General features: G+C 39.7%; 4 protein-coding genes across 4 annotated transcripts in view; all 4 read right to left on the minus strand.

Moving 5' to 3' along the window:
• The window catches only part of LOC130923830 (protocadherin gamma-A11-like), a 100,322-nt gene extending 79,541 nt beyond the window's left edge, over window positions 1-20,781 (minus strand). Inside the window, exon 1 of the mRNA XM_057849889.1 lies at window positions 18,110-20,781. Within this exon, the coding sequence (XP_057705872.1) occupies window positions 18,110-20,479 (2,370 nt within the window). The 5' untranslated portion in view covers window positions 20,480-20,781. The remainder of the gene's footprint in view (window positions 1-18,109) is intronic.
• The window catches only part of LOC130923821 (protocadherin gamma-C5-like), a 313,176-nt gene extending 288,288 nt beyond the window's left edge, over window positions 1-24,888 (minus strand). The window contains exon 1 of the mRNA XM_057849867.1: window positions 22,405-24,888. Within this exon, the coding sequence (XP_057705850.1) occupies window positions 22,405-24,789 (2,385 nt within the window). The 5' untranslated portion in view covers window positions 24,790-24,888. The remainder of the gene's footprint in view (window positions 1-22,404) is intronic.
• Window positions 4,120-7,360, minus strand: LOC130923828 (protocadherin beta-16-like). Its single transcript, XM_057849887.1, has one exon. It carries the CDS (start codon window positions 7,000-7,002, stop codon window positions 4,576-4,578), a length of 2,427 nt encoding a protein of 808 aa, XP_057705870.1. The 5' UTR covers window positions 7,003-7,360; the 3' UTR covers window positions 4,120-4,575.
• LOC130923827 (protocadherin gamma-A11-like) lies at window positions 8,695-11,886 on the minus strand. The gene has a single exon (XM_057849886.1). It carries the CDS (start codon window positions 11,725-11,727, stop codon window positions 9,301-9,303), a length of 2,427 nt encoding a protein of 808 aa, XP_057705869.1. The 5' UTR covers window positions 11,728-11,886; the 3' UTR covers window positions 8,695-9,300.
• Window positions 24,889-27,056: the final 2,168 nt, after the last annotated feature.

A 27,056-nucleotide genomic window follows, 5' to 3' on the forward strand; every position in this document is an offset into this window, starting at 1 on the left:
CACAAATTTGGTTTACAGTCAAAGCAACTTTTACCATTTATTAGCAAATTAAGCAAAATGAAAAACAACAAAAATCTTGATAGAACCAATGTCAAAGGTCGTTTAGTGAACTAAATCAGTACTACAGTTACAAAGGGAAAGCAACAAATATTAAATAGATGTGTGGTGATGGTAAAATATTTTCCCCCTCAAGCAAAGCAACGAGTGCTGAAGGAACACTCTGCCCCAGCATGTAGTGCCAGTAGGTTAGTAATACCTGTACCTTCCCACACCTCAACCTCTACTTTTGTACTTTTGCCGATATTATTTAACAAACTACACACTGTGCCAAGACAGAATGCCTTTACCCTTGCACATCTGCATGCTTTTATGCACACTGTTGCACACTGGTTTTAGATTGTATCTATTATCTTAAACGATACATTTTTCTGTTTTTTAATGTTTGTCCTGTTGTTATACAGTATTTGTCTAGGAAGTAAAGAAACGCCTTTTTGATTCTTTTACATGATCTCAAGTACATATGGAGACTTAAAAAATAAACTTTGCATCTTGAATCTTCAAAATGTTTACTTATTGTGCAGAGCAAACAATGCAAAAATATTAAAAATAGCCAATAGAGGCCTACCTCCAAGGGGTCGAAAGAATCCTGAAGGTCATCAACAAAGTCTGATGCACTTTTCTTCAGCGTCTGCTCAGCAGGCAGTGTGTTGTCATTGTAAGAAGAAACAAACTTAAAGTCACTAGTTCTGGAACCCGTTGTCAAGTAGGCATCATAGTTGTAGGTGCTGCGTAAAGTCCCCGTGCCATCAACATCTGCATAATTAGGAGGGAGGTACGCACTGGGGATGGCAACTGCGCCATCAAACAACAGTCTGGGCTTTCTCCTGCGACAAAACCTTACTCCCAGGACAATGATGATGAAGGTGAGAAAGAAAGTGGACACAGACACCAGGGCGATGATCAGATAAGAAGTCAGTTTAGAATTCTTCTCCTCGTAAGAATTGTCTTTCAGTTCTGGCACTTCAGCCAAGTTATCGGAAAGAAGTAAATACATGGAGCAGGTCGCAGAGCGAGGGGGCTGTCCATTATCTTTCACTGTCACAATCAGGTTTTGTTTCATGCTGTCGGATTCTAATATATCCCGCTGGGTCCGGATCTCTCCACTGTGGAGTCCAATTGTGAAAAGTCCTGGATCTGTGGACTTGACTATATGATATGACAACCATGCATTCTGTCCAGAGTCCGCATCCACCGCTATCACTTTGGACACAACAGAGCCTCCTTGAGCAGCTTTGGGCACCAATTCAGTCATGAAAGTGTTACCTTCTGGGGCAGGATACAGTATCTGAGGTAAGTTGTCGTTCACGTCTGAGACAAACACACTGACACTCACATTGCTGCTCAAAGGAGGAGAACCGTTGTCTCTGGCCATTACGCGAACTTGAAAACTCCTCAAATGTTCATAGTCAAATGACCTCACGGCGTGGATCACGCCAGTGTCTCCGTTAACAGACACATAGGAGGACACCGGGGAACCATTTATCTCACTGGCTAACAGAGAATAAATCACACTACCGTTCTGTCTCCAGTCAGGGTCTCGGGCGCTAACAGAACATAAAGTGGAGCCGACTTGGTTATTTTCACTCACATATGCGCTGTAGGACTCTTCTTCAAACACAGGTGGGTTGTCATTAATGTCTGCAACTGACAAGTGAATATTTTTTGTGGAGGAGAGAGGGGGAGAGCCCTCATCAGTGGAGCTGATTGTGATGTTATAATCAGACACTAGTTCGCGATCCAGTTGTCCGGTAGTCACCAGAGAATAGTAATTTGGAATAGAAGCAACTAATTTAAAGGGGACATTTTGTTGAACGGAGCATCGGACCTGTCCATTCTGCTCAGAATCTCTGTCCTGCACATTAATGATACCCACTTCAGTACCAGTTGGGGTATTTTCTGGAATAGGATTCTTCAAAGATTTAATAAATATTAGAGGGGCATTGTCATTAACATCTGTGACGTCAATTATTAATGTACAAGATGAAACTAAGCCTAGGCCATCCTTGGCTGTAATTTGCATTTCATAAGATGAACCTTCCTCATAATCTATTGATCCACTCACAGTCACTTCTCCTGTTTCTTTATCAAGTTTAAACACGCTATTGGTTTCATCAGAGATGTGATCAAACTCATATTTTACCTCGCTATTGACTCCTTCATCAGCATCAGCTGCACTTACTTTGATGACAACTGTGTCTGGAGCAGAGTTTTCAGGCAGAGTGGTTTTATATATGGCTTGGCTGAACACAGGGGCGTTATCATTAGCATCCAGCACAGTGACGTGCACAACTACCGTCCCTGATCTCTGAGGAGCGCCCCCATCTGTTGCAATAAGTACAATAGTTAGCTCCTTTTCTTGCTCTCTGTCAAGCTCCTTTTCTATTATTAACTCCGCATACTTCCCGCCTGCGCCCTTTGCAACAACATTTAATCTAAAGTGTTCATTTTTTTCAATAGCATAGCTCTGGATAGCGTTCTGCCCCACATCTGCGTCGTGAGCCTCATCTAAACGGTAGCGACTTCCTTTATCTGCAGATTCACGAATCTCCAAATCTATTGTGTTCTTTTTAAATTGAGGTGAATTATCATTAATGTCAAGAACGTGAATGTTGATGCGATGCAATTCTAAAGGCTCTTCCAAAACGAGCTCCTGCTTCAAAATACATGATGGCTTTTTGACACAAAGCCCCTCACGGTCAATCCTGTCTGCAACAATAATATCTCCAGTGTTCAAATTCATGTCAAAATACCGTTTGCTGTAGCCGTCTCCATCAATACGAGCCCGTCGAACAGACAGCTTGGCCACCTCAATTCCAATATCTTTTGCTATATTTCCGACAATAGATCCACTCTTCATCTCCTCGGGAATGGAATAGGCCACATCCCCGCACACTATATGCGGCGTAAAGAGAAACAAGCCCAACAAAGCCACCAGATCCAAGATAAAAAAAAACTTGTCTTTCATAGTCCAAGCAAATAAGTACAACTGACTGAGAGAAACAAATGAATTGCAAAAATATAAATATAATATGTCCGCCGACAATACAACAGAGGCAGGGATCGAATCTGTTCCTCTGCCGCATTCAGCAAATTGTGACCAAATGATTACGAGCTGTGGCCGTGGACATGCAGCCTGAAAGGATTCATCTGGTAGACAGCGCCACTAAGAGCGTATTTTTAATATTACGCATGAGCTTGACACCAGAGCGCATTTTAATATATTAAAATGCAGTCTAAACAACATATAAACTATTTCGTTCTCGTATATATGTGCTTTATTCGTTACAGAAATACACGGGCAAAATCAATAATAAATAACTGTAGGTATATTAAAACACCTATATTTTGTCAGGGAAAAAAAATCATTCACTTATAATGCAGATATGCGTTTGGCAGATGAGCGTTATATGTAACATTTTTAACAATATATTTTTTTAACTGGAAAAATTATAAAAATAATTTACATATATATATAATAGGTTTTTTTCTTTATTGATTATAGTCTCTCTTAATGGACTTGGTTTGGACTTAATTTACAGAACAAGTTGAATACAATTATATATATTCAAAGTATTACAGTTTATTTACTGTTAATAAAATTAAAGTTACACATGAGGAAAATTTAGTCTTGGATTAATTTCCAATCCAAGTCATGTTGGCGTTGTGTGAGGACACCATTATATCCGGAAAATATGCACATGCAGACATTGTAAACATAAAAACCAATCAACCGCATGGCCTCAACCAAGATTGTCAATGAAAATCCATATTTGTTAACTTTTCAATTGTACTCCTCCAAACTTGTGATGCCATTTCCACCCTAGAAAAATGATTGCCTCATCTTAATTTAACATGCACAAATCTCTTAAATATGTAGTCGACCATGACATGCAATTTCTAGTTTGTTCAATTATTGTCATCTTACACACATTAAATTATTTATTGCACGCACATGTAAGCTTTCGTATGAAAGCGAGACAGCCAATCCTTTTGATGATTTCCACTGTTAAATGTAATTCATTATAAATATATTTTTATTGCATATTTGATGCCAACAAATTTTCAAGATTTTCTAAATGACAAAAAAAAAAAAAAAAGCCCAGCAGCTGTGGGTTCGGTTCCCCGCCCTGGTGACCTTGTCTAAGTATCCTTGAGGAAGATACTGAACGCGCCATGTTTCTCCTGATGCGGCGTCATCAGTAGTTAAATAAGGATAGAGTGTCAAAGTGCTTCGAGTACCTCAGCGGTAAAAGCACAATTTAAGTCCTTTAACCATTTGTAAGTTTACCTATTTGTACGTGGGCATTGTAGGAAGATACTGATAGAAAATATTCAAACATGAAAGTCACAACGAGGTACAATAGATTCTCATAATTGAATTGCCAAGAAATATTCTGTAATTTTGAAAACATTTCCACAAGGCTTGAGGGATTTCTGTTTGAAAGGCAATAAACACCTACTAACAAATGTCGGAATTGTTCATACTTTGAAATACAATAATACGGTAAACACAGATTAGGATAAAGGAGTTTCTTGGAAAGGAAAGCTGCCTACCTCCAAGGGGTCAAAAGATTCCTGAAGCTCATCAACAAAGTCACTTGGACTTTTCCTCAGCGTCTGCTCTGCAGGAAGCGTGTTATCATTGTAAGATGAAACAAACTTGAAGTCACTAGTTCTGGAGCCCGTAGTCAAGTAAGCATCATAGTTGTAGGTGCTGCGTAAAGTTCCTGTTCCGTCAACATCCACGTAATTAGGAGGGAGATACGCACTGGGAATGGAAACTGCTCCATCAAACAACAATCTGGGCTTTCTCCTATGGCAAAACCTCACACCCAGGACAATAATGATGAAGGTCAGAAAGAAGGTGGACACAGACACCAGGGCGATGATCAGGTAGGAGGTCAGTTTGGAATTATTCTCCTCATAAGAAATATCCTTCAGTTCTGGAACCTCAGCCAAGTTATTGGAAAGAAGTAAATACATGGAGCAGGTAGCAGAGCGACTGGGCTGTCCGTTATCTGTCACTGCCACAATCAAGTTCTGTTTCATGTTGTCAGATTCCAAAATGTCCCGCTGAGTCCTGATCTCTCCACTGTGGAGACCAATGGTGAATATTCCTGGATCTGTGGACTTGACTATATGATAAGATAACCAGGCATTCTGTCCGGAGTCTGCGTCCACCGCTATCACTTTGGACACCACAGAGCCGCTGTGTGCAGCTTTGGGGACCAGTTCAGTCATGAAGGAGTTGCCCTCCGGAGCAGGGTACAGTATCTGAGGAGAGTTGTCGTTCACGTCTGAGACAAACACACTGACACTCACGTTGCTGCTCAGTGGAGGAGAACCATTGTCTCTGGCCATGACGTGGACTTTAAAACTCCTCAAATGTTCATAGTCAAACGACCTGACGGCATTAATTTCCCCTGTGTCTCCATTAACAGACACAAAGGAGGATATTGGGGCATTATTTACCTCAGTGGCTAACAGAGAATAAATCACGCTACCGTTCTGTCTCCAGTCCGGGTCTCGGGCACTAACGGAACATAAAGTCGAGCCAGCCTTGTTGTTCTCAGTCACATATGCACTGTAGGACTCTTCCTCAAACACAGGTGGGTTGTCATTTATGTCTGCTATGGACAATTGAACGCTTTTAGAGGAGGACAGAGGAGGAGTGCCTTCATCAGTGGCACTGATTGTAATGTTGTAATCGGACACAAGTTCTCGGTCCAGTTGTCCAGTCGTCACCAGAGAATAATAGTTAGGAATGGAAGCAACGAGCTTAAAGGGGACGTGTTGTTGAATGGAGCATTGGACCTGTCCATTCTGCTCAGAGTCTCTGTCCTGCACATTAATGATGCCCACCTCAGTGCCAGGTGGCACATTCTCTGCCACAGAATTAGACAGTGACTTCAAATTGATAATAGGGGGATTGTCATTTACATCAGTTAGGTCAATAATTAATGTTGAATATGACACTAAGCCAAGACCATCTTTAGCGCTTATTTGCATTTCATATGATTTTACTTTCTCATAATCCACAACCCCAGCCACTCTCACTTCTCCAGTTTTGGGGTTTAAAATAAAGACATTACTATTCTCGTCAGAAATATGGTCAATGGCATATGTAATTTCACCATTTAAACCTTCATCTGCATCACTTGCACTGACTGTGATTACATATGTATCAATTTGCGAGTTTTCAGGCAGACTTGTTTTATAGATGGTCTGACTAAATACTGGTTCGTTATCATTAGCATCAAGCACAGTGACGTGTATGACTACAGTGCCTGATCTTTGAGGAGAGCCGCCATCATAGGCAGTCAGCAAGAGCATCATGTCTTTTTTATCCTCTCTGTCTAATTCTTTGTCCAAGACCAAATCGCAGGACTTTCGTCCACCTGGTTTAGTATTAATGTTTAATTTTAAATGATCATTCTGCTGTAAAGTGTAGCTTTGAACAGCATTGTCTCCTATATCTGCATCGTGTGCTTCTCCAAGACGAAAACGAGCACCCTTGTCTGCCGATTCATGAATTTCTAATTTTAGTGAGTCTTCATTAAACTGTGGGGAATTATCATTAATATCTTGAACACGGATATTGATACGGTGTAGTTCTAATGGGTTTTCCAGTACAAGTTGCTGTTTTAAAAAACATGATGCCTTTTTACCGCACAGTCCCTCTCTGTCAATCCTTTCCTGAACTGTCAAGTCACCTGTGTTGAGGTTAATGCCGCAGTGATGTACGTCGTTGTCCTCTGGATCAATACGTGCTTTACGAGCAGACAACTGGCCCACATTTAAACCCAAATCCTTCGCAATATTCCCGATTACAGATCCACGTTTCATCTCCTCTGGAATAGAGTAGCTCATGTCGCCACTAACGGGGTGGAGGAAAAGCAAAAGAAAAACCAGTCTGTGGCCGTATCCTTTGTTCTCTGCCATTCCGCTGAAAAGATTTCAAAATCACTTCAAATTTTGCAACAAATCTACAATGTTGTTATGATCCTTTCCTTTCCACAGCTTCGTCGATCGCAGTCAGTATCAGATATCTAGACCAGAGCCCTACAAAAATAAAATCTGATTTGCTGGCAATGTGAATGGGTGGGAAATTATTAGGCAGCTATTGTTCATGAGTGCATACTGACCTCTAGAGTGCATTTGATGACACAACACCTCAATATTACAGGATAGTCATAAACCTCACATATGAGTAACCTTCTGGTTTTGTCATCTTTTCACTTTTAGCAACGGAATTAATAGGTAATAAGAGTCCATTTACATATTTAAGAGGGTGTATTTATTCAAGAGTAAAGTTGAATTCTACTAATAATCGAGAAATTATTTTTGATCTTCCAAAATACCAAACGAAAATCAAAGAAAAAGCTGAGTCTGTAAAGAAACGGTTTGACAGAATTCAGCACCATGGACAGAGGGATAAGCCGTGTTATTGAAACGAGATTCACCAAGATGTTGAAAGAATAGTTCTATATATGGGTAAAAGTGCTCAAGAAGAATGCCTTTAAGCAGAATTTACAAAGACATATGAACATAAAACGTTGGTATATAAATGCACCCCCCCCCCCCCCCTTAATTTCAACAGACTTGAAGGATCTATTTTCACCATGTAAAAATCAAAATGAAGGAAACAATCATCAAAAGTCTTCTTCACAATTAAGATAGGTTCTGGGTGCTTCAAAAAAATTATCTATTTGGTTTAAAATGATGAATGAAATTGAGTTATTAGCTTTTCACTAATAAGACTTCATACAAAACTCAAAAGGTATACGCAATGTAGTATCATCTTGTTAAAAATATTTTTTTTAAAAAAGAAAGAAAAAAAAGAAAGAAAGAAAAAGAAAAGAAAAAAAGAGAGGCACATACAGTGGTTATGAAGTGGATTGGAGTAACTTCTACAATGCCACTGTTTCCACATTTCTACTAACTGCAAACCACAACAAGTAATGATAACCAATTCTGCTAATAACAAAAAGGTCCAAATCATTTCACACAGCAGATAATTTCGACCAAATACTGAGGGATCTGCATTATTGAAAGCATAAGTGGAAAAATAATTTGAGTTTGAGACATTTATCTAAATCTGATTTTTAAAAATGGCTATTGCAGAAGAATGGCCGAGCTAGGGCCGAACTGAAAAAGGGATATTAAAATGTATAAAATTTGGAACGTTTTGCAAAAATATCACCATACCACCACCACCATTTATAATCATCCAAAATAATGAGATTATTTAAAAGAAAAAAAAAAATACATATTTATAATGTGGAAGCCAGGAGCTGGACCCAATCCCAATTTACTTTGCAAAGCTGACCCTGCAAATTCTGCCTTTCAACCATTTGTGGAAGGCAGACATCATACAGGGAGATGAATCTGGTCTCACTGACATTCACACCATCAATTGGCGGACTGCATGGATCCATGTTGGATGCAAAAGAGTCACGCAAATGTACTAGCCCACTATCAGTAACAAATTGCTAACACGTTTTTGTATATACAGTAAACTACACAGGTTTAGTCATCAATGTTTAATGTCTTATATTAAATATACTTTTTAACAGAAGCTTTGTATTTTGAAAAGTGGATGTTCACTTTCGTAATACCCAATCAGACATTATTGTGTCTCTCATCAAGTGCATTAAGGATTCATCAAGCAATACAGTATCCATGTTAAAACCAAATAGTTTGGCCTCAGTACAATATGGATTGAAAATCAAAATAGTATGATATGACTTTTCCTACGATTTAATAAAAAAATAAACATTATTCATCCCAAAAGTTGAAAAAAAAAAAGTAGACAGATGAAGCTTTGTATAGTTGCCAAATTTGCAAATACATTGCTATGGGAAAATATGTTTCTGAATCAAATGTTATCACCAAGTTATTTTACATAATCGACCCTAAAGTATATAATTACGTGACAAAAAAATATAGAAGGAACTTCACATTAGTTGAAAAACAGTTTTTTGAAGTGTTGAAATTAGTGCTTTATTCACCAAATGATCAATCTCATGGGTCAGTAACATTTAATAAATCTTGTATGATGGGAGAGTAAGTTTTCATCAAAGGAATGCAATACAAAATATATTTAAAAAAAATAAATTAAAAAAATCTAAACGGTTAAAACACCACAAACTACTTTTATAAAATGTCATTTTTACTTTAAAAGAGGTTAAATGGAAACACAAAGTTCTGCTCCCAGATGAATGTATTGTTCAAGTTTGATCAATAAGAGGCTTTAACATGAAGAAAACTGCCTACCTCCAATGGGTCGAAAGAATCCTGAAACTCATCAATGAAGTCACTCTGACTGTTCCTCAGGGTCTGCTCCGCAGGAAGTGTGTTTTCATTGTAAGAGGATACAAACTTAAAATCACTTGTTCTGGAACCAGTTGTCAAGTAGGCATCATAGTTATAGGTGCTGCGTAAAGTTCCCGTGCCTTCAACGTCTGAGTAATTAGGAGGGAGATATGTACTGGGGATGGCAACTGCTCCATCAAACAACAGTCTGGGCTTTCTCCTACGACAAAACCTCACACCCAGGACGATGATGATGAATGTCAGAAAGAAGGTGGACACAGACACTAGAGCGATAATCAGATAAGATGTCAGTTTGGAATTCTTCTGCTCATAAGAAATATCTTTTAGTTCTGGCATCTCAGCCAAGTTATCGGAAAGGATCAAATACATGGAGCAGGTGGCAGAGCGAGGGGGCTGCCCGTTATCTGTGACTGCCACAATCAGGTTCTGTTTCATGCTGTCAGATTCCAAAATGTCCCGCTGGGTCTGGATTTCTCCGCTGTGGAGACCAATGGTGAAAAGTCCTTGATCTGTGGACTTTACTATATGATAAGAAAGCCAGGCGTTCTGTCCGGAGTCGGCATCCACCGCTATCACTTTGGATACCACAGAGCCTCCATGTGCAGCTTTGGGGACCAGCTCAGTCATGAAGGAGTTGCCCTCCGGGGCGGGGTACAGTATCTGGGGAGAGTTGTCGTTTACATCTGAGACAAACACACTGACGCTAATGTTGCTGCTCAATGGAGGAGAACCATTGTCCCTGGCTATAACGTGGACTTTGAAGCTCCTCATGTTTTCGTAATCAAACGACCTGACGGCATGGATTATTCCTGTGTCTCCGTTAATAGACACAAAGGAGGACACTGGGGAACCATTTACTTCAGTGGCTAATAGAGAATAAATTACACTACCATTCTGTCGCCAGTCCGGGTCTCGGGCACTAACAGAACATAAAGTTAAGCCAGCCTTGTTGTTTTCAGTCACATATGCACTGTAGGACTTTTCCTCAAACACAGGTGGGTTGTCGTTTATGTCTGCTATGGACAAGTGAACGGTTTTAGAGGAGGACAGAGGAGGAGAGCCCTCATCAGTGGCGCTGATTGTAATGTTGTAATCAGACACAAGTTCACGATCCAGTTTTCCAGTAGTCGTTAGAGAATAATAGTTTGGAATAGAAGGAACTAACTTAAAGGGGACTTTTTGTTGAATGGAGCAATGAATTTGTCCATTTTGTTCAGAGTCTCGATCCTGCACGTTAATGATGCCTACCTCAGTACCTGGTGGCACATTCTCTGCGACTGCATTAGACAGTGACTTAATATTAATTACAGGCGAGTTGTCATTTACATCAGAAATGTCGATCACTACTTTACAATGTGATGAAAGCCCATAACCATCTTTAGCATCTACCCGCATTTCATATTTGAAATTACTTTCAAAATCAAGTGACCCTATTACTACAATCTCGCCGGTTTTATTATCAATTGAGAACACTTTTTTAGCTTTTTCTGCAATACGACTAAAATCATATGTAACTTCACCATTAATGCCATCGTCTGCATCTATTGCACTCACTCTAATAACAACAGTTCCAAGTGCTGAGTTTTCAGGAAGACTAGCCTTGTAAATTTCGTGACCAAACACTGGAGCGTTATCATTTGCATCCAGCACTGTGACGTGCACGAGGACCGTTCCGGATCTTTGTGGAGTGCCACCATCACTGGCAGTGAGAACCACACTTAAATCATTTTCTGTTTCACGATCAAGCTCTTTATCTAACACCAATTCAAGACTCTTTGATCCATCCGAGTTTTCTCGAACGGATAAAACAAAATGAGGATTGTTTTGTAAGAAATATTGTTTAACAGCATTTTGACCAATGTCTGCGTCATCTGCTTCATTAATGCGATATCGAGTTCCTTTGTCGGCTGATTCACGTATTTCCAGCTTTATATGATCCTTTGGAAAGACAGGTGAATTGTCATTTACATCCTGGACAAGAACCGTAATGCGATGCAGCTCCAGCGGGCTTTCTAAAACCAATTCGTATTTAAGTGCACATGTCACAGTCTCTCCACACAGCTCCTCTCTGTCAATCCTCTCCCGGATCATAAAATTCCCCGTTTTGATGTCAATGTCGCAGTAACGCACATCCTCATTAACAGTATCAATGCGGGCCTTACGAGAGATCAAGGACCGTCCTTCAATTGCGAGGTCCTTGGCGATATTCCCAACAATGGATCCGGGTCTCATCTCCTCCGGAATAGAATAGCTGAGCTCTGCAATGGTGGCCCCGGTGCAAAGGACAAAGCCGTAGAGAAGGAGCAGCAGCAAACGAGCTCGAGGATCCATTTTTTAATTTGGTAAAATAGGCACTATTAATTTTGCCTGGTATCTTTGATTGAAGAAAATAACACAATCCTTTTAAAGAAATGAACGTTTCTCCGGAAACAATAGCTGGTCTGGTTCGTAATGTTTGAACACGCCTGCTCTGTGTAGGGAGGAATGGGGGAAAAAAAATACCATCGTTTCTTATCTACAGGTACAGAGCGACATCGTGAGTCTATTTTCAATATTGCACATATAGAAACGTATAAAGTTGTATAAAGTAAACACTTGCCTACTGTGTCTAGGAAATATTTTTCCTGTAATTTCCGGTAACAGTTACAGAGTGACATCGTAAATCAGCACCATGGACAGTGTTTGTGTTGACGCGACCTTGTTATTTTGAATTTCATTGTTTAAAAACCTTTCCATTTCCAATTTGTTGTTGTAACGGTAAAGAAAAAGTTATAGCGAATCAAAATAAATGTTGGTATGTCTTGTCTAAATTGTTTTTTTTTTTTGTTCTCTTTGCAGGCAAAATACAAAATGCTGTCTCAAAAGCAAAACAAAAGCAACAACGGCTCCTTGCTTATTGTGCTCAGGTTAGATAATTAATTTCAGACCCACAGAAGAAAAAGGTTGATGTCCCCTAAAGTTCTGCTCACACTTTGGAACCTCAGGACCAGCCAATCAGCTGACCTGAGGAAGCCGGGCAGGGACAGTGAGAAAGAGCAACATAGCCATGGAGAGAAGGCGGGGGAAACTAAGTAGAGCTAAAAAGACAAGTAGTATGTTCACAAAATTGACTCGAACGTGTCCAGGCAGAAGGCCTGGGCAAGATTTATATGCTTCTTTGTATATGTTCCAGTTAAAAGGCGAGCCAAAGCATTCGAGACCAGCTAGAGGACTGGCAGCCTCCAAAGTAAATTATATTACAGAAAAGCAATGGTGGCTAGATTCAAAGACAAGACAAAAAGCTTAGTTTGATATCTAAAGTACAAAAAAAAAAAAAAGATGAATTTCTGCCATTTAAAATTACTACCCAGCTTACAAGCCAAGTTTGGACAGCTGATTTCAGCTATACGTAAGCATGGAACTGACAAGAAACAAAAGATCTTTACAACTGGGACCAAAGACCATCACTTTTGTATGATATCCTCAGTGGTGTTGACTGTGCAAATTTGGAAATGGACATTTTTTAATTGGACATGCAAAACTATAAAATACTACATTTGAAAAACTTAGTGTTAAAATGTTTATTGCTAACCTACCTCTGGTGAGTCTTGCAGTTGATCAAAAACCTCAGCAAAGTCACTTGGACTTTTCCTCAGCGTCTGCTCAGCAGGAAGTGTGTTGTCATTGTAGGAGGATACAAATTTAAAATCACTGGTTCTGGAACCAGTTGTCAAATAGGCGTCATAGTTGTAGGTGCTGCGTAAAGTTCCTGTGCCGTCAACATCTGTGTAGTTAGGAGGGAGATACGCTCTGGGGATGGTAACTGCTCCATCAAACAACAGTCTAGGCTTTCTCCTGCGACAAAACCTCACGCCTAGGACAATAATGATGAATGTCAGAAAGAAGGTGGACACTGACACCAAAGCAATGATTAGATAAGAAGTCAGCTTGGAATTCTTCTCCTCGTAAGATATGTCCTTCAATTCTGGCACCTCAGCCAAGTTATCAGAAAGAAGTAAATACATGGAGCAGGTGGCAGAACGAATGGGCTGTCCATTGTCTTTCACTGCCACAATCAGGTTCTGTTTCATGCTGTCAGATTCCAAAATGTCTCGCTGGGTCCTGATCTCTCCACTGTGGAGACCAATAATGAAAAGTCCTGGATCTGTGGCCTTGACTATATGATAAGAGAGCCAGGCATTCTGCCCGGAATCGGCGTCCACCGCTATCACTTTGGACACTACAGAGCCTCCTTGCGCAGCTTTAGGGACCAGCTCGGTCATGAAGGAGTTGCCTTCCGGGGCGGGGTACAGTATCAGAGGAGAGTTGTCATTGACGTCTGAGACATACAAACTAACGCTCACGTTGCTGCTCAGTGGAGGAGAACCATTGTCTCTGGCCATGACGTGGACTTGAAAATTTCTCAAGTGTTCATAATCAAACGGCCTCACAGCGTGGATCACCCCCGTGTCTCCGTTAACAGACACATAGGAAGACACAGGGGCACCGTTCACCTCAGTGACTAAAAGAGAATAAATCACGCTGCCGTTCTGTCTCCAGTCTGGATCTCGGGCACTAACGGAACATAAAATTGAGCCAGCTTGGTTATTTTCACTTACATAAGCACTGTAAGACTCTTCCTCAAATATGGGCGGGTTGTCATTTATGTCTGCTACCGACAAGTGAAGACTTTTAGAAGAAGATAGGGGAGGAGAACCCTCGTCAGTGGCACTGATTGTAATGTTGTAATCAGACACCAGTTCACGATCTAGTTGCCCAACAGTCACCAGAGAATAATAATTTGGAATAGAAGGAATTAATTTAAAGGGAACATTTTGTTGAATAGAGCAGCGGACTTGTCCATTCTGCTCAGAGTCTCGGTCCTGCACATTAATGATGCCTACCTCAGTTCCGGATGGCACATTTTCTGCTACTGAATTAGACAGTGAATTGAAATATATTGCCGGGGCATTATCGTTTTCATCAATCAGATCTATGAGGACCTTGGCATATGAATTTAATCCGAGTCCATCTTTCGCTACAACCCTTAGTTCGATAGTACTTTTTTTCTCATAGTCTGTTATGCCACTCACAGTTATTTCCCCAGTTTTGCTGTCAATTGAAAACGATTGCAAATCAGACTGTGAAACAAGACCAAAATCATAAGTAACATCACCATTGATCCCATCATCTGCATCTGTCGCACTCACTTTAAGCACAACTGTATCAAAAGGAGAATTTTCAGGAATTTTGACTGAATATACATCTTGAGTAAATATAGGGGCATTATCATTTGCATCAAGCACAGCTATTTGGAACATTACTGTCCCTGATCTCTGTGGAGAGCCTCCATCCACTGCCTTCAGAGACAAGCTTATCTGCTGTTCCTTTTCTCGATCAAGTTTATTTTCTAAACCGAGTTTAACTCTGTTGCCATCTTCCACGAGAATAAAATATTCGTTCTTTTCTAAAATGTACTTTTGAATAGAATTTTGACCAATATCTGCATCATGTGCTTCCTCAATTAAAAATTGAGTGCCCTTGTCTGCTGATTCATGAATTTCCATCGAAATCATTTCCCTTTTAAATTCTGGGGCATTATCATTTATATCTTGAAGGTGTATATTTATACGATGTAACTGCAATGGGTTTTCCAGCACAAGCTCCTGTGTTACAACACAAGATGGTTTAGCACCACAAAGGCTCTCTCTATCAAGCCGCTCAGCAACATTCAAATCACCAGTTCTCAAATTGATTGCACAAAATCGGTCATTATTCCCTTCACTAAAGCGAGCCTTGCGTGCTGACAATGCATTTAAACCTAGACCGAGGTCCTTGGCGATATTTCCAATGACAGTTCCCGGTTTCATTTCCTCCGGTATGGAATAACTGACCTCGGCAGATACAGGATGAAGCACAAGGAGGCAGCAGACAAAGCGGATAACCAGGCCAAGCGTCAAAAAGACTTCGTTTGCCATCCTGTCAGATGAAAATGTAATCCAAAATTGCAATCCAATAGTATCCAATTTGACGTGAAAATGCGTTTTGGGGGCAGTGTTGAAATGAGACAAATGCTCGACTAAAATCTATCGCTGTGATCACTGATGACACTACATGGGATAACAAAGCCATACGAAATGGGTGGAGATGTGCAACGAATACTGCAAGTCCAGTACGTTGTTAGACAGCGACACTGAGCGTTCATATAAAAATGGTGCATGTGATTGAATTATGAAAGACAGAGTGGAAGGATTTAAAATACGACAGAATGTGAAAAGAACACTTACTGAAAAAAAAACTAAATCTATGTTATTTGGTGTAAAAGTATAAAGCAATCGATTAGAGGAAAACGTGAGAAAAACAATGCTAATAAATTTGTAAAAACAGCTTTTAAGTTAAATTGCAGTGACTGATATTTTAAATCAAGTGATGTAAAAGCAATTAATTTGCATTTCAGGACAAACGATATAGCCATGCAAGAATTTTTTTGGAGTTAATCTTTGTCAATTCCTTTTTAACATTGAAATATATCCAAAACAGCGCGTTTTTTCCGTCTGCATGGTCCTAAAAACCCGTCTCCAACGCTTTTCACGGCACAAACTAGGAAAAACACGAACGAATTAATGACAAAATTCACTTAATAGGATTACTGCCATGCAGGCCTGTGCTTGATGACATCACCCTCGGGAATAATTTGCTCAAATCACAAAACATAAATAAAAGATAGATAATAATATGTACAGCACACAATGAAGACTATTAACAAATAAACAAACTCAATTTTTTTACAACCAGCTAGAAATGTTTATAACGCCATTGACAGATTAAAATATAATTCCATAACCATTGAAGCAAAAATCATCATATTTGCAAAGCAAACTCACAAATGTCTAACAAAACGAAAATATCACATTTGCTTTATTTGGAGTATTAGATGATCTTGACCGATATAGGTAAACCAGCGCTAATAATATCAAAACGAATGCAACAAACATTTTTTTTTTTTTCTGCAGGTAAAATGTAGCAATTGTCAGAGCTTTCTCCCTTCCGTGTCGTGCAAATGTTCTCTCCCAAAGCAGGAGAAATTGTATCAAGAAAGGCAAACTCGTCTGAATGCCTAATCATTAGAGATTCTTATTTTCCTTAATAAAAATTAGTTACGGAGAGTTCAATCAAACTGCCTTCAATAGAAGTACATATAAGCAGCAAAGAATACATATACAAAGGCGATTAAAAAAGAATGTGCCAAAATCATATAAAATCATTGAAATCAACTGAATTATTAATTAAATTAATTACATTTATTAAATTTATAAGAATTATAATGAGAACCAAGTCTTTTTAACAAGTAAATTTAACAAATTAAAAGTCATATCGGCTTGATGTTGTCCGTGCCGCTGGTGGTGGTCACATTGAGCACAAGAATGATATAACAACTTGAAGTTATATACAATACTTGTATCCAAGTTATTGTTTTTTTTTTAATTTTATTTTATTTATTTATTTATTTTTTTTAAACAAAATAAAATAAAAAAAACAATTGATAAAAATTTAAATATACCGCAATGTGTTTGGCATATTCTTTTTTAATCACCCTATATGTATATATATATTAGACTATATCAAGATATAAATAATACATAGGCCTTAATAATTTTAGAGGTCATGGAATTAGCATGTCAGTAAACAATGTTGCCTGCAAAATATTAAGGTCCATCAGGTGTTACCGTTTGGCAGTAAAGTGACAAAGTAGCAATATGCATATAGTACACTTCGGCCACTCTCTCGGTGCCTCGTCAACCCAGCATATACAGTGTATATACCAACTGCAGCCAAAATACAAAAAAGTGTTTTTCCGATTTACTATAGGGGTTTAAGCTCTACTCAAATTGAGAGCTTTGTCAAGGGCTACTTGGCGTGAGAACCTGATTTAAATTGTTATCAAGCAAGGGAGCTCAATTATGCAGCGACAGAATGCACGGCCGAGCGAGGATCAAAATGTTCCCCGGAGCAACTTTCTCACAATAGGTCACTTCTAAAACACGGTAGGTGCAGCTAAACTCAAACTAGTTTCTGGAACCATTTTATCCCAGCAGGTCTAATGTCTCTCCACCAGGCCAGCGACACAGACAACGCAGAAGCATGCACAGATGTTGTGCATAAACTAAGTAATAGACCGCACCAGAGGCGGGGCATGCAATAAAATTGCAGTGAGGCGTTCATTGCTAAGGGGAATTACAGTTCCCTGACTAACCACCTGTTTACACCACATTCGAAGACTGTAACAAGGCTGCGGAGTGTGTAGTTGTGATATATGCATAATACAGGTGTGTGTGTGGTAAGTGTGTTTGTATTTCTTAAATCTGCATGGCAGCTTTGTGTATGAATGGAGTCTTCCAAGAAAATATGTACAAAATTCATTATTGACTCATGAGCTAATTGTGTAAGTGTGTAAGAAGAAATAACAGTAAAAGCTGTCAAAAACAGACATTGCTACCCATGTCTCACGAAACCTGAAGACTTCTGATATAAACAGCATCTGACGGTGCATGACTTAACAGGCAAATATGAGAAAGGTGAAGACATAATATGGCCAAAACACATATGAGATCTACATGAAACAGCACAAATGCAAATACAATTTAACATGCTGTTTTTTCTGTGAAAGAGCATTATTTTGTTTTCAAAATTATGAAGTAGAATATGTCATATAGGAAAATATTTTGAGGCTTACCTCATCAATGTCACCAAAAGCATCGAGGAATTCTGTTGGACTTTTTCTCAGAGTCTGCTCAGCAGGCAGCGTGTTGTCATTGTACGACGACACAAACTTAAAGTCACTAGTTCGGGAACCTGTTGTCAAGTAAGCGTCATAGTTGTAGGTGCTTCGTAAAGTTCCAGTTCCATCAACATCTGCATAATTAGGAGGGAGATATGCGCTTGGGATAGCAACTGCTCCGTCAAACAACATCCTGGGCTTTCTCCGACGACAAAATCTAACACCAAGGACGATGATGATGAAGGTCAGAAAAAAGGTGGACACAGACACCAGGGCAATGATCAGATAAGAGGTCAGTTTGGAATTATTTTGCTCATAAGAAATGTCCTTCAGTTCCGGCACCTCAGCTAAGTTATCAGAAAGAAGTAAATACATGGAGCAGGTGGCTGAGCGAGGGGGCTGTCCATTATCTTTCACTGCCACAATCAGGTTCTGTTTCATGCTGTCAGATTCCATAATGTCCCGCTGGGTCCTGATCTCTCCACTATGGAGACCAATTGTGAAAAGTCCCGGATCTGTGGACTTGGCTATATGATATGAGAGCCAGGCATTCTGTCCGGAGTCTGCGTCCACTGCTATCACTTTGGACACTACAGAGCCTCCGTGAGCAGCTTTGGGGACCAGCTCAGTCATGAAGGAGTTGCCCTCCGGGGCAGGGTACAGGATCTGAGGGGCGTTGTCGTTCACGTCTGAGACAAACACACTGACGCTGACATTGCTGCTCAGTGGAGGAGAACCGTTGTCTCTGGCCATGACGTGGACTTGAAAACTTTTCAAGTGTTCATAATCAAATGACCTGACGGCGTGGATGACTCCCGTGTCTCCATTAACGGACACATAGGAGGACACTGGGGCACCGTTTACTTCAGCAGCCAACAGAGAATAAATCACACTGCCATTCTGTCTCCAGTCAGGGTCTCGGGCACTAACGGAACATAAAGTGGAGCCGGCTTTGTTATTTTCACTCACATAAGCGCTGTAGGACTCCACGTCAAATATGGGTGGGTTGTCATTGATGTCTGCTACAGACAAGTGAAGACTTTTAGTGGAGGACTGAGGAGGAGAGCCCTCGTCAGTGGCACTGATGGTAATGTTGTAATCAGACACCAGTTCACGATCCAGTTGTGCAGTTGTCACCAGAGAATAATAGTTTGAAATAGAAGGAACTAACTTAAAGGGGACGTTTTCTTGAATCAAGCAGTGCACCTGTCCGTTCTTATCCGAGTCTCTGTCCTGCACGTTTATGATGCCCACCTCAGTACCGGGTGAGACATTCTCTGCTACTGGATTGGTCAGTGACATTAAATTGATGGCAGGGGCATTGTCATTTACATCAGTAATATCTATTACAACTTTGGCATATGAGGTCAAACCTAAACCATCTTTGGCTTCTACTTTTATTTCAAAAGAAATAGTTTCCTCAAAATCAATTAAACCACTTACTTTAATTTCCCCTGATGCTGGATCAATAGAAAATAAATTATCTACGTCAGATACATGGCCAAAATCATACGTCACATCTCCGTTCACTCCCTCATCAGCATCAGTCGCACTAACATTAATCACGAATGTGCTAAAAGGAGAGTTTTCAGGCAGTGTGGTTTTATACGTGGTCTGAGTGAACACAGGGGCGTTATCGTTTGCATCAAGCACAGTGACGTGTATGATGACTGTACCCGATCTCTGAGGGGAGCCACCATCTAAAGCTGTGAGAAGCAAATTGATCTCATTTTGCTTTTCTCGGTCCAATTTATTTTCCAACACAAGTTCAACTTTGTTGCTGTCAACAGAGAGAATAAAGTTGTTGTTCTTTTGCAGAATGTATCTTTGAACATCATTTTTGCCTATATCTGCATCATGGGCCTCCTCAATTGCAAAACGACTGCCCTTTTCTGCTGACTCCCGTATTTCCATTTCAATCAAATTATTTTTAAATTTGGGGGAATTGTCATTCACATCTTGAACATGAAGATTTATACGATGAAGCTCAAGAGGATTTTCTAACACTAGATCAATCTTATTAATGCAAGATGGCTTCTTCCCACAAAGGCTTTCTCTATCTATTCTCTCCGATGTGATCAAATCTCCTGTACTCAGATTAACCGCAAAATACTGCTTACTTGTCCCCGCCACATTAACACGGGCATTCCGTGTTGACAGCGTCCTCGGATCAGCACCAAGATCTTTGGCTATATTTCCAACAACAGACGAGCGTTTCAGCTCCTCGGGAAGACTATAGCTCAGATCTCCATGCACGATGTGCACTGGAACAAAGAAGGCAAAAATAAAAACGATCCGGTGTTCTGAAAATCCAAGATATCCCATGGTGACAAAGCCTGCCTAAAATGGGTTGCAAAACAAGAATATTCCACACGGATTCACGTCCTTCACGAATTAGTATCGACACACTAAATGCATTTGCAAGTTGTAACCATCGCCAGCAGAACAATAGTGTGTGGAGTGAGAGAGGGTGGCGGTGTTATACAAGTCGACAGCGACACCAGGAGTTCATTTTTTTAATTGTCCAAGAATTTTTACTTTGTTGAAAATTATGAAATTGTGGCAATTGGGAAAGTCACTCGAATTCAAGCGCTGTTACGTGTGAAATTTCAAGCAACAATATGTGTTAAGACTCAACTGTAACAACAACTAATATTCTAATCAAACCTACACCCTGTACAGTGATTTATTCAAAAAGCAAGAACTAAGAAGAGCCATCAATCTGCAATCTCACGCCGTTTAAAGTAAGGTAAGTAACCACATCACGTTTCAGCACCATGGAGAGATGCATGATTTTTTTTGGGGGGGTGGGGGGGGGCATTTTAACTACCTTTTTTTACATGGCCAGTATGTGAATGAAAATAAAATTATGATAAATATCAAACTGACCTGGACACAAATACAAAACCAGAAAATTTGAAACCGATCGGATTGTCGTCTATCTCACAGTGCATAGATTGCCCACTTGACATTATTAAAAAGAAATGGGAAAAGCACACACAATTTGAAGACCATTGTTGTTATAGCAAAATTGACCAAGAAATCAAACACAATGTAAAACACTTAAATCTTGAATTCATTTCACTCAATTTTTTTAAACAAAGTAGGTGAACATTCCCTATATTACATGCTGTATGAGTAACTTTCAAGCTTTGCTTTAATAACAGTGAAATCCAAAGCTACAACTCTCTACACTTTTTGTGAACATACACACCAGTAACCGAAGACTACCCAAAGTAACTTTTCTTATTATTTAACCATACACAACTGTTCTAAATCACATTAACACTTATTGGCAGCTTCTTGTTTATAATGATCAGACAAACATGTTTAGATGATGTAAGAGATAGATAGATGGACTGACAAAAACAAGCATCAAAAAGTCAACACACAAACTCCACACTGAGATATTCCTATTGAGATTCAAATTTCAAATAAGAATAATTTCACTTAAGAATAATCATTTCGTTTATTTAGAGGATGTTTCTCTCCTTGAATATCTGCATAGTTCCACGATCCATCAAAGAAACATTTCTCACAATTTAACAAACTGCAAAAATATATGTTTAGAGGATGTGAGAGCTAGATAGACAGACGAAAACAAGCATCAAAAAGTCAAGACGCAAACTCTACACTGACATATTCTAGCTGAGATACAAATTTCTTATAAGAATAATTTCATATAAGAATAATCATGTTGTTTATTTAGAGGCTTTTTCTCTCTTTGAATAACTGGAGAGTTCCAAGATCCATCAAAGAAACATTTCTCACAACTGAACAAACTGTCGGTTAGCAATTGACCCGCATGTAAATGTCCGACAGAACTCAGTATTTCTTTTGTGCTGGCTCCACAATTCCTATATTCATTAACAGACTCAATGTCCAAATCATAACAACACAACACAAGCAAGAGATTTAAAACAAAATAATAAGAGCAATAAAGCAAAAACAATAGGACAATACTTAGAGTGTTTTTATTCATATGTAGGCCCCAAAAAATCCTAGTGATATATTGTCATGAAAACTAGCAGTAGTAGGGCATTTTTCAATTAATAATATTGTGACTAAAGTGATATAAAGTGCATCTTTGATTATGTGAATTTGCAAAAGCGGTACAACAAGAAGATTTGCCCCACTAAAAGCTAGTGAAGTAGATAAATTTTATTTATTTTCATATAAATATCTGTAATTGTCTAGGAGAGCAAAGCGAAAAAGGCAAATAGATATCTACAACAAACAAAGGCTCCTACCTCCACAGAGGGCTCAAAATCTTCAAAAGGATCAGCAAAATCACTTGGACTTTTTCTCAGCGTCTGCTCAGCAGGCAGCGTGTTGTCATTGTATGAAGACACAAACTTAAAGTCACTGGTCCTGGAGCCTGTTGTCAAGTATGCGTCATAGTTGTAGGTGCTGCGTAAAGTTCCTGTACCGTCAACATCGGCATAATTAGGAGGGAGATATGCACTGGGAATGGCAACAGCTCCATCAAACAACAGTCTGGGCTTTCTCCTGCGACAAAACCTCACGCCCAGGATGATGATGATGAATGTCAGAAAGAAGGTGGACACAGACACCAGAGCAATAATAAGATAAGAGGTCAGTTTTGAATTCTTCTCCTCGTAATAGATGTCCTTCAGTTCTGGAACCTCAGCCAAGTTATCAGAAAGAAGTAAATACATGGAGCAGGTGGAAGAGCGAGGGGGCTGTCCATTATCTTTCACTGCCACAATCAGGTTCTGTTTCATGCTGTCGGATTCCAAAATATCCCGCTGGGTCCGGATCTCTCCACTGTGAAGACCAATGGTAAAAAGTCCCCGATCTGTAGACTTGATTATATGATAGGACAACCAGGCATTCTGTCCAGAGTCCGCATCCACCGCAATCACTTTGGACACCACAGAGCCACCTTGTGCAGCTTTAGGGACCAGCTCAGTCATGAAGGAATTGCCATCCGTGTTGGGGTACAGTATCTGAGGAGCGTTGTCATTCACATCCGAGACGAACACACTGACGCTGACGTTGCTACTCAGTGGAGGAGAACCATTGTCCCTGGCCATGATGTGAACTTTAAAACTCCTCAAGTGTTCATAATCGAAAGACCTGACGGCTTGGATCAGCCCAGTGTCTCCGTTAACAGACACATAAGAGGATAACGGGGCACCATTCACTTCATCGACTAAGAGAGAATAAATCACGCTACCATTTTGTCTCCAGTCAGGGTCTCGGGCACTAACGGAACATAAAGTGGAGCCGGCTTTGTTATTTTCACTCACAAATGCACTGTAGGACTCTTCTTCAAACATGGGCGAGTTGTCGTTAATATCTGCTATAGACAAGTGAAGAGTTTTAGAGGAGGACAGAGGAGGAGAGCCTTCATCAACGGCATTGATTGTAATGTTGTAATCAGACAACAGTTCACGGTCCAGTCGCCCCGTAGTTACAAGTGAATAATAGTTGGGAATAGAAGCAACTAACTTAAAGGGGGCGTTTTGTTCAATGGAGCAGTGGACCTGTCCATTCTTTTCTGAGTCTCTGTCCTGAACATTAATGATGCCCACCTCAGTGCCGGGTGACACATTTTCGGCTACTGGATTGGACAGAGATTTTATATTTATAACAGGGGCATTGTCATTCACATCAGTAATATCTATTATAACTTTCGTATAGGACGTCAGACCTAGCCCATCTTTAGCTTGAACTTTCATTTCAAAAGAATTATTCTCCTCAAAATCAGTCTTACCTGATAGCCTAATTGTACCCGTTTTGGAATCAATTTTGAAGACATTTGTGTCATCATTAGATATGTGACTAACATGATATGTCACATCCCCATTTACTCCTTCATCAGCATCGGTGGCACTAATATTAATCACAATTGTATCTGGAGGAGAGTTTTCAGGCAGGGTGGCTTTATAAACGGCTTTGTTGAACACAGGGGCGTTATCATTAGCGTCCAGCACAGTGACGTGTATGACTACTGTCCCTGAATTCTGAGGTGAGCCACCATCAAGAGCTGTAAGAAGCAAATTCATCTCACTTTGTTTTTCTCGGTCAAGCTTATTTTCTAGAACGAGTTCGACTTTGTTTTTGTCAACAGAAAGAATAAAATTTCCATTTCTTTGAAGAATATATTGTTGAACAGCATTTTGACCTATATCTGCATCATTGGCCTCCTCAATGGAAAACCGACTGCCCTTATCTGCTGACTCTCTTATCTCCATTTCAATTATCTTTTCACGGAATTTTGGTGAATTGTCATTTATATCTTGAATATGAAGACTCACACGTTGAAGCTCCAAAGGGTTCTCCATAACCAGATCGACTTTTATGACACATGAAGGTTTCGTTCCACAAATGATTTCCCTGTCAATCCTCTCCGATGTGATCACATCTCCGGTGCGCATATTAATTCCACAGTAACGTCTCCGGATTTCCTCAAAATCAAACCGAGGCTTTCGGGCTGCAAAATTCACCAGATCGACTCCAAGATCTTTTGCTAAATTTCCCACAACAGATCCCTGCTTGAGCTCCTCTGGAACAGAATAACTCAGGTCTCCATAAACGAAGGGCACCATTACGACGAAGGAAACAATGCAGAGGATTGCAACAAGCACGGAAAATCCTTTGTCCCCCATATTGACACAAAACACGTCGGGTGTTGGCGGAAATGGTCGCACAATCCAAGAGTCAGGCACTCGCGCAGACCAATAAATTGAACAAAAGAAAATAGAGTAGTATGGAGTACACGCTGAACAAATCCCTGTTTGACCGTCTCACAATTTTTATTATATGCCTACAGCCATGGGTGGTGCATGTGTGCGGTTTGCGAGCCGAGGGCGACATCTTCAGTCCGTTTTCCATTTTTAAAGTACGCTCATAAAATAAAATTTGCAGTAAGAATTTTTTTTACCGCCGCTTATTTCTTTATAATACCCGAATAATAAACTGCATAAGCAATTATATTGGTTTTAATTAATGAAAAGAAGAAGAAAAAAGACTAAACTTAGATTTTATGTCCTTGATTCACAAAGATCAGTGCAACTAAAAATAAGATTCTTAACAAATAAACAAGAACACCATGTGTAAAAATGCTAGTAATAAATACTGTTACTTTTTCAATAATAATAAATACAGAATTGCAAAAATGATAAGAGTTATGCATCGGATAATTAAGAAAAAATAGTATTACTGTAATCATAACAAGGTATTTCTCTCTAGGAGAGAGAGAGAGAGAGAGAGAGAGAGAGAGAGAGAGAGAGGGAGGATAAGCACGTTTTTAAAATGACTAGTCTTTATCATTATATCATTATATGAGCTCATGTCTACATTTCATTCGACAAATGTTCGTGATAATTTACACGTTACCTTTGGGTGGTCATAACAGAATTATAATTACATTAAGTACATAAAAGCCAGAAAGTAGTATACAGGGTTATTAAAAAAAAATGTGCAAAAACCAATTAATAATCAATTAATAATTCAGTCTATTTCAATTATTTTAAAATGAATAATTGCGTGATGATTTTGGCACATTCTTTTTTTTAATCGCCCTGTGTTACGAAAGCGAGACATGGGTAAAGTGCAATAAATAACATAATATTATGTCACTCTCCTAGGCCTTTTATTGAGGAAATATGTTATGATATTGCATTTGCTGCAGGTACATTAACGTCAAAGTAAATGTCAGGAAACACTTTTACTAAGACGTACCCTTAAATAAAGTAAGTTTAAATTTGGTCTTTAATCATCTAATTGTTTTTTTTTATGTATTTCGTTTAATCCAGTGGTCAGTTCATGGACGAAGTTTGCGTGCAAGCCATCAGGCGTCTGTACTTTAGAGGCCTCAGTCAGCAAGCCAGATACTTCTGGTGCGCCCATAAAGACTTCCTGATTTTCTATTTTATCCGGGCGAATGTAACAAGTGATCTAATTGGAGCGCAAACAGCCAATCAGAGTGTACTTCCCCAGCTCTGATTGGTTGGCTTCTACACATTTGTAACGGGAGTGACAAACTGAGCGCGCAGAGGACAAACCGGGTGCGCTGTGGTCGAGAGATTTAGCGAGAGAGGGAGGGTAGAAGTGAGCAGGTAAAACTAACATGCAAACACAATTATGGAGCAGAGTAGATTTTTTTTTTTTTTTTTTTTTTTGCTGAATATAGTTTTCTCTGCTCAAAATCTATTTTTCTGTGCTCATAATTTATCATTGCACGCTCAGAATTGTGGCACAAATTTACCTCCATAAGTCACAGACACAGTCCACACGGCCACAGTCAAAAACTGCTTGTACCTCCTCACTCGCACCACCTTTGTCTTGATAGTCAGACAAAACTTGGGATATGTTGAGAATTGTTCCTACCTCAGAAAGTGTCTCCAGATCTTCAAAAGGATCAGATGAGTCACTTGGACTTTTCCGTAGTGTCTGATCAACAGGCAGCGTGTTGTCATTATAGGAAGACACAAACTTAAAGTCACTGGTTCTGGAACCCGTGGTCAAGTAGGCGTCATAGTTGTAGGTGCTGCGTAAAGTTCCCGTGCCATCAACATCTGCGTAATTAGGAGGGAGATACGCACTGGGTATGGCAACAGCTCCATCAAACAAAAGTCTGGGCTTTCTCCTGCGACAAAACCTCACACCCAGGACAATGAGGATGAAGGTCAGAAAGAATGTGGACACAGACACGAGGGCAATGATCAGATAGGAAGTCAGTTTGGAATTCTTCTCCTCACTAGAAATGTCTTTCAGTTCTGGCACCTCAGCCAAGTTATCTGAAATCAGTAAATACATGGAGCACGTGGCAGAGCGAGGGGGCTGTCCATTATCTTTCACTGCCACAATCAGGTTCTGTTTCATGCTATCAGTTTCCAAAATATCCCGCTTCGTCCTGATCTCTCCACTGTGA

This window comes from Corythoichthys intestinalis, chromosome 11 (assembly GCF_030265065.1).
Source record: "Corythoichthys intestinalis isolate RoL2023-P3 chromosome 11, ASM3026506v1, whole genome shotgun sequence".
NCBI classification, from domain to species: domain Eukaryota; kingdom Metazoa; phylum Chordata; class Actinopteri; order Syngnathiformes; family Syngnathidae; genus Corythoichthys; species Corythoichthys intestinalis.